General features: G+C 39.9%; 1 protein-coding gene across 2 annotated transcripts in view; it reads left to right on the top strand.

The window, feature by feature from the left end:
- CWC27 (CWC27 spliceosome associated protein homolog) overlaps positions 1-8,382 on the top strand; it is a 198,341-nt gene extending 189,959 nt beyond the window's left edge. Inside the window, exons 14-15 of one of the 2 annotated variants that reach the window (XM_015563070.1) lie at positions 6,171-6,359; positions 8,030-8,382. In XM_015563070.1, the coding sequence (XP_015418556.1) occupies positions 6,171-6,333 (163 nt within the window). In that variant the 3' untranslated portion in view covers positions 6,334-6,359; positions 8,030-8,382. Of the gene's footprint in view, positions 1-6,170 lie in introns of both variants that reach the window. The other variant, XM_006762421.2, reaches the window with a different exon arrangement.
- The last annotated feature ends 496 nt before the right edge of the window (positions 8,383-8,878 follow it).

Here is an 8,878-nt window from a genome sequence, read left to right as displayed (position 1 = left end):
ATATATATATAACAAAAAAGACCTGGATATCACCATCAACTGCAAGGCACTCCTTAGTAATTTTATGCCTGAGAGAAATTGTCAGATTTCCACCCTTACCGGTCCAGGCCATGGGCCTTGGCTCTGCCCCACTGAGACCTCCAGCTGAATGGGGGTCCCTACCTAGTACCCTCATTTTAGAAAGGTTAGGAGAAACTGGGACTGAGATTCCAGAGAGCAAAAATTAAAGGCAGTGAGGAATAAAACATTTACAGTGAAAATCAATGCTTCCCTGTTTTTAAGCAAGTGTTCACCTAAAGGAGAGGCTCCTGCCTGGCCAGTGTGCTCAGTGGTTGAGCGTTGGCCTATGAACCAGGAGGTCATGGTTGGATTCCTTGTCAGGACACATGCCTGGGTTGCTGGCTTGATCCCAAGTCGAGGGCTTGCAGGAGGCAGGCAATTAATGGTTCGCTCTCATCATTGATGTTTCTATCCCTCGCTTCCTCTTCCTTCCTATCTGAAATGAATAAAAATATGTTTTTAAAAATAATTAAAGAGAGGCACCTTTTTCCAGAAGATGCTTCCATATTGCTCAAGGCATTTTTGGAATGGCTTTTTTGAAATTCCTTTAAATACCAGCTTGGGAGCCACACAAATAATCATTCTTGTCTCTGTAGTTGCATTTTTAAATTTTTGTATCCTAAAATAAGCACCAACTATCCAATCTGACTTATTTATCCTTCTTATTAGGACTTAGCACTGAGTTAACACTAATTTATTCCTAAAATTAAATCTATCTTCACAAAATGAAAGTTTACCTCTGAAGACATTACCAGCCAGCTCTAAGTTTCTTGACCATGAACCTCACAGATGGCGTGTGAAGTGAGGGTGATAATAACATCTTTCCTGTCTACCCCATACAGCTTTTTTGAAGATAATACCAGACAGCATGTGCAGTACTATGTCAGTGGACGCTTTCATTATTATTGCCTCACACTTGGCAGGCAGTTCCAAAATATGCATTTGTCCTGGAGTCTGTGTGTTCACCCCCTAGTAGACTGTTCACTTTAGGAGAGCAGGGCTTGGGTCATATTTGGCTTTGTGTCCCTGGAATCTGACATTGGGTCTCACACATAAACAGCACTCTGATGTTTGTTGAATGAATAATTGAATCTAGCTCCTTGCCTTATCCTCAAACCATTAATAAGACCTGGCAATACACTTAAGATTCTTCAGTTAAAATAATAGGCTCAGAGGCCATGTAACTTCTTCAAGTAGGTGAGCAGTTTGTCACTGGGAAGCATCTGTTCTCATCTCTGAAGGGTCCAGACCACTGGCTGATGAAATCTATCAATCTGAAAGTATAATGGTTCACACTGGGGATTGAGCCTGCAACCCACGCATGCACCCTGGCGAGGAATCGAACTGTGACCTCCTGGTTCATAGGCCAACGCTCAACCATTGAGCCATGCCAGCTGAGCTGAAAGTGTAAAGTGTAAAGCTTAAACCCTAGTGTTGCAATCTTAACTTTGGCTGTATTTTAAAATCACCAGGAAAACATTTTCAATTCCTGATGCTGGGTCCCATCCCAACCACGACAATAGATTCAGTACCTCTGGAGGTGAAGGCCAAGCCTGGCACCCAGTTGATTCCAATGTACAACCTGCGTTGAGGTAGGGAGGCTCTAAGATTAGACTTTGCGAAACATTGCTTTAAAGAAATTGCCTACCTAGTTCTACATTAGTGCCCTAGGAAATGGAAAAGACTTAAGACCAGCTCCCACTTTAGTCTTCAGGGCATAAAAACTAGCACTCACTGATGGGGTGCAGTGGGAAAGCAGCAGTCTGTGCTGAGCCGGGATTAAGTCATGGGAAGGTGGGCTTGTGCTGAGCATGGGACTTTCTGCAGAGCCTGTGAGTCATTTTAGAAGTGTATCAGAGAAATAAAAGACAGTCTCTGCCCACAAAAGCAGGGTCAAGTGTTAGTTTAGCAAACCAGCAAGTACCAGCCAGCAGGCCTGGCCGACACAAAGGTTCTGAAGGCTTTGATTCACACCAATCACCATTCTTGGCCCTGGGAATACAGCTGTGAACAAGGCTCAGAGTGTCTCGAATAACTGACAGTCTGTTCAAAATTAAGTAAATGGGCAATTACAGAAGGTGAGAGCTGATGAAAGAAAGGAAGAGAGGTTGGTGAGATAGGAAGATCCCATTGTTTGAGGGTTTTAAGGGTCAGGCTGAGATTTCAGTCAATACAATAGCTGGTAGTTCCTGCTCAAAAGAACACTGTAAAAGAAACATGTAAGAAAGGTTACTTTGGAACCTTTGGAAGGTTATAAAAAGGAGAAATAGTGCAGATGCAGAACAGTTAGGACACCTACAACACTCTAAGGATTGGGTGCTAAGTTCCTAAATTAGGGAGACTTGGAAATGGGAAGGAGTGGTTTATAGACTTCCCAGTGAAAAACATAGCCGTTTTAATTATAGAAGCATAAATAATTTAAATACATCTCAGTCAGAAGTGAATTGTTAATATTGGAATTCTATTTTGAATGATTTACTATATATCTGAGAATGCATTTCCCATTATTAATTGCTGTCATATCTTAATCTATTTCACAACTATGTGAGAAGTTTAAAAACTGGTTGTCAAATTAGTGAGGTTAGTCAAGGTCCGGGTTCTTTTAAGAGAATCAGCTGTTTACTTTTTGTCTGTAAGCCCACACAGTCTCTGACCAAAAACCTTACCTGTCCAACACAGCCTCTGTGACAAGGGTAACCCTCCATATTTCTATTACACACTCAAGTCAATGTTCTTATGGAGAATCTGAACTTATGCAAAACTTTTTACTAATGAGAACTAAATTTCTGTCTTTGCCTTCAAGTGAACAAGTTTTAAAATTTTCACATGTAAATAATCAGTGTGTAATTCCAATAAACTCACTGCTCTTGTTGGGCCAATGCCATGACCAGCCACAGAGTGGATAGTATTGAGTTGTCGATACATACAAGACTGTAAACTACCAGACCCTATGTACTGGAATTGGGTCTGCATTATAGGTCTGCATGTGTATTCTCACCGGAGGCTGTAAAATGTGGGCACGCTTTCAATCCGTGCAGTCTGTGATTTATGGAGGCATATAGGTCAGGAGTTTATTATGCTGAAAATCATAATAACTGTTTTGTTTGCTCTTGAAAATGAAGTGATTGAAGCATGTTGAAAGATAAATGGGTGAAACATTTTGATTATGCTTTTATTTCTATTAAAGATTAAATATTATTGCTGAGTAACCAGCCCTGCTAAGTATTATGATATTAAAGCTGAAGTAGTGTGTAAACCGATAGCCCCTTCTTTCCTCTGGGTTTAGGTTTGTTATTAATCAAAACGTTGGACCTGTTTAGTGCAGTGGTGTCTGAAACAAACAGTCGAAAAAGACAGCTACTTTAATTTACGGCTTTCTGTTTTTCCAGGTTTATAGGCAAATCTGTTTCTCTGTCTGGGCTTTGTGCTGTGTTCCCATGTTTAGAGGTCATTTCTTAGACCAGGGCCAACGCAGTCCAACAGTTGCATGATTCTCTCATGGCATAGAAAGGAGCAAGGTGCCTTATTATGGTTTTAGTTGGCAAATTCTGGCAAAGTCATATTTGAAACAAGGACAGTCCCTACTAGAAGTAGATATTACACAAAACCCATATGTATTGGAGAGCAGAAAAAGCGATAATTTTTTTAAATAGAAGAATGCATATATGGAGAGGTATTAATAAGTTAACTAAGACGGTGGCTTTTGGTGTTTTATATCAATATAGGAGTATTGAATAAAATATTTTAAAGGACATATGATTCTAGCTACTTCCTGGTGTTGGCTTAGGCGTCTGCACAAGAGTCACTTGGAAAGTGCTCACCACTTCCGGAAATGTAGTGTGGGGTGGGCTCCCCAGACGTGTGGTCAGGGACTTTTAATAGGACTGTCTGGCCACTCTCCTAAACCTGATCTTCAACAGTGGTAACACACTCACAATTTCTAGACAGTGCGCTTTTTGGGGAGTGCAGCACAGATTGTAGGAAGTATCAGAGGAAAAGACCACCTCTTAGTATGTAAAACAAAAGACTGAGTTTTACTTACTGAAGTAAGAAAGAGCTGTGCTTTGAGGCACAGTCTCTGAGCAAAGCTGGTTGCAAATCCTTATATAGATTTTTGGGTTGGGGATTGTTTAGGAGTGGACATCAGCCTCAGAAGCGCTTCATTCAGGAGAGATTGTCTGTGATTGGCTGGCTTTCTGAAGCATGTTCACTGGAGTGAGTCCGCCACTGATGGGCCAGCTTTCAGATGCACTGGGCTGCCACTGATTAGTTGGCTTTTGGAGGTGAGGTTACTGAAGTATTTACTGAGGTGCATTTAGGCGTAGGCAAGTCATCATTAATTGATTAAACCTGGTGTAATTATGTTTCAAATCCGTTCTAGTGGTCACTGTGGAACAACCAGCCTTTTTCTAGGAGTTGGAGATTGTTTTATTCTCATAAGCTAATGCTTAAACTGTAAGAAATTGAAGGCATAAGAAATTGAAGGACTCTGAGGAATCCCTCTAAATAAGCAATGACTCTATGATGCGTTTTTCTAAATCAGGTGCTTACCAAAGCAACAGGAAGTATTAAAACTCCGGAGTTCTCACATGTGAGATGGCATGTTCATATACAGAGTGCCCCCAAAAATGTATGCACTTTAACAGCTGATAACTCAGTTTTGAAAATGGAATGTATTTTAATAAACACTGCCTTTGTAATTATTCAAAGTATGTGTACATTTTTGGGACACCCTATATTATTGAGATCGGTTATGAATTTGATGCAAATCATGTATTTTAATAACAAATTGTAGAAATGTGAGTTACCTCAGTAAGTTAAAGGAAACTCTAAGTCATTATTATCACTCATCCTCACCTGCATTCCAATCAGCTTTATCTATCTGGGTGGAAAGGGGTGGGAATGGTAGAAAGACCCCACATGTCAGCCCTGGTGAACTGTAGCTACTGAATCCTGAGGAATTGTAGCATCACTACTACTGTAACATTTTACTTTCCTCCCAAAATCTTTTTAGGACTCTTTAAAATCTGGGTATATCCTTAGGAGTTTGTCACATAAATAAACTTCACTCAGCGTTTGTGCTACTGCAGGGGAAAGGAAGCTAATCTAATATTTGGGTTTCATCTGAAAGTTACAGCTGATGTATGCAGAGTGTTAATCCTACAGGCAATTTGGCCCTATCTTCTGTGATAAAGGAAAATGCTTTGTCTGCCTATTTTAAAAATTGCTGAACTAACTAATGGGAAAGCCTTAGTAGTTTTGTTTATATATAAAAATTGAACTTTCCTCTTTCCAAATTCCTTCAACTGCCCTGAAACCTAGTCTTTTGACTTCCCTGTTTATTCCTGACACCTCCTAATGGGGACAGAGCTAATCGCTTACATGTTCCCCTGCTGCTAAGGATAGCCAGCTTATGACCACTTATGAGTCAAGCACATGTTGATACCTTAAGACCAGTAAGCATTTGATAAAGTAGGAAAGCGGGGTGGTTAGATTTGTTGTAATCAATAGTAGGAGGAGGAAATTAGTCCATGGAGCTCTGCCAAAAGCTTAGTTTCCGTTTGTATGAAAAATATGTATATTTCTTTAATTCAGCAACTCCACAGAAAAGGGAGTCATAATACCATTTGAACAAGAATTTTCTTAACACATTACCTACTCTTGATCCATTTAAATGCTCAAAACAAAATGAAACAGAAATCAGATAGGAGTAGCTTATTGCAGTAGTTTTGCTCTGCAGCCAGGCTCTCTCTAGCTAAGAAAGTAAGCTCTTTAAAGGCAGTTGGCAGAATGTTCTGGGAGTTTAGTTTAAGGAACACTGTGTGTAGAAGTCTTTTAACCTCCCATCAGGAAAAGAACCTCAAGTGAAAACTGAGGCAACGACACTCACTACTAGAAATACAAGCCAGCAGAACAAACTCCACACATGGTTTTCAAATCCAAGTGTTTTCTGAGAAGTTGGTTTTCGTGTGGCACAAGCACCAATAAACAATAAACCCATCTTTGTGTTCGGTACCCTTATAGTTCATTTTGCCAAGGATGGGGAAGTATAGAATTTCTCCTTTCAGTTTCCATGCCACAATCACTGAACCATCTCTCTCCCTCTTTAGGATGTCACATGTACTTCAGTTTGAGGATAAAAGCAGAAAGGTGAAAGATGCGAGCATGCAGGACTCAGACACGTTTGAAATCTATGATCCCCGGAATCCAGTGAATAAAAGAAGAAGGGAAGAAAGCAAAAAGCTGATGAGAGAGAAAAAGGAAAGAAGATAGAAGGAGAGGACTGACACCCAGAACAGGTGGAAGTGTACCTGCAGTGCATGGCCTCATGACAGCCATTGCTCCCAGCAGCATCACTTAGGCATGGGAAGAAGTCTGGTTTTGAAAACCAGGGTCTTGTTATGTAAATTGTGGACTGACGCAAACACATGCTCTTGGTTACTGGAACACACTTTTATTCTGCATTGACCTTTTATATTGTTAAATGTGAAATAAAATCACTTTCCTTGCAGTTTTCATGTTAACCATGTGCAGACCATGCAAGCCTATTTGTGCTTTTGTATCCTAAAACATGTGAAGGCTTCATTTTTGAGATTTTTTCTAAGAAATTCCTGCAAAAAGAATATTTGAGGAAAACCTCTTTGGCATTCTGTCATCAGAATACTAACTTTGGAATATAATAAAATATATATATATAATATAAAGATTGATTTTTTTTCATATAAATATCTCAAAATAGCCAAATCAACAGGACTCAGTAGCCCGTACCTTAACTTGTGAGGAACGCCCACGGGAACACTCACACCTGCATCAAGGCTAATGCCTGGCTTCTACTGATGCAGCTGAGACGCCGGCTACTGTCAGCCCAGCTCATGGCACACCCTGGCCGGACCCCAGGCCGCCGGACCCGGGCCACCTGCCCACTCGCCCTTCTCACACAGCAGCCGCAGGAGACATGTAGGGGCCCCATTCCTGCAGAGCAGCTCATTGAGAAGTTAGCCTTTGATGGCAATCACTCTCACGGGTTATTTACTACATATTATCTATATTTAGTCAGGTTTTCATTCCTAGAATCAGAATGCTAAAATTATACCACAGACTAACTTTCAGTTACCTCATAAAACCTCACCAGCAACATCTTTTCAGATAGTGTCTCATCAGCGCTCTCTCTCAAAATGTCATCCAATAGGCTTTTTCTAAGAACAGTAGTTCTCAAAATAAGTCCCAGACATTACACTACAGCAGCATCACATGGGGACATGTTAGAAATGCAGAGTCTTGCTGCACTACCCTTCCCCTGCCACCCACCCCTCTTCCAGAGGAATGAAGCCAAAACTTTGAACCCAGAGGGCTTGTTTAAAGAGACTCCTGGCCTCACTACAGGTGATTCAATCCTTGGAATTGGCAGTACCTACTAACATTAAAGATGTGCCTACCCGTGATTCAAAATTCTAATCCTAGGTTTGTGCCTTAAAGACATTCTCACGCGTTGCTCAAGGAGACCCCTCCTGAGTATACACTGAAGCATCAACCAAAGAATTGATAAATGAGTTGTATATCCATACTATCAAATACTTTGTAGTGGTGAAGATCAGTAAACCAGAGCTATATGTATTACCTTATCTTAAACATAGTATGAAAAAAGGAGACCATCTGTATAAAAATTTAAAACACACAACCTACCATTATATATTGTTTATGGATATACACATGTGTAGCAAAAATATAAACCAGGTATGGAAATAGTGATTACCTCTGAGGAGGCAGAAGGAATATACAGGGAGCCTTGCTTGTGTTTGTAGTGTTTTATTTATTAAGGTAGAGGGTGGGTACTCAATCCTCATTATAGTATTCTCTATACGTGTTGGTATGCCTGAAATATTTCATTTTTTTTTTCTTTTTGATATCTACAACCTGAGGTGAGAAGACAGGACTCCCAGCACTAACAAGAACCCTTTGTTCTCTTCAGGAAGCAGAAAGTTTCAAAGAGGAGGAGAGGGAAAGGGGAGTAGGACATGCCAGCCCCCTCAATGTGGAGTGATTAATCTCACAGCCACCAAACAGTAAGCCAGTGTTTAGAAGTGTGTCCTGTCTTCTCATCACGAAGTTGTAACCTTGGTTATTACAGGTATTCACAAAGCAACATTTCGTTTTCCAAACTTACTGAGTCTCTGTCAGTTATTGTGAAATGTATTACCACTTGATTTGTACCTACAAGTTTCCGTACCTACAAGTTTCCGTGTCATTCTTCCTCATGTGTCCACCACCGTAACCAGTGTGGGATTGTCCCAAGAATAGATAAATTAAACCCTCAGGTTGGTTAAATGTATCTTATCCTGGTTTATTCACAAAGACCAGAAAGTTCTGAAATTCCACAGAGATTAAAATCTTATCAGCAGAATTTCACCATGATAATAAAATTCATTTTGAACTTAACTGAATTATAGCAATAACAATTTTTTAAGAATGTAATTAATTATCTGTTAAATACAAGATGAGGCAAAGGTAGGTCTACAGTTGTGCGTATGTGAAATGCAATTTATTCTTGTATTATTGTTTTCCATACAAACAACTGTAAACCTACTTTTGCCCCACCCTGTATGATATTAAATGTGCTTATAGTAAAGTCTTTGGAAATGTCACAGGAGCGTGTTTGGGCCATTTGAATTGCAAAAAAAAAAAAATCAGTTGAAAGACAAAAAAACAAACATGAAAACATGTAAGAAGTTAGCCTTTTTAAGTTCATTCTAATTTTATATTTATTTGGGCTTATTTTTCTTTTCTGTCTTGCCATATGGTGTTTTCCTGAAACATGAAG

This window comes from Myotis davidii, unplaced genomic scaffold, assembly GCF_000327345.1.
Source record: "Myotis davidii unplaced genomic scaffold, ASM32734v1 scaffold135, whole genome shotgun sequence".
In the NCBI taxonomy this organism is placed as follows: domain Eukaryota; kingdom Metazoa; phylum Chordata; class Mammalia; order Chiroptera; family Vespertilionidae; genus Myotis; species Myotis davidii.
This window is presented reverse-complemented; position numbering and strand designations above follow the sequence as displayed.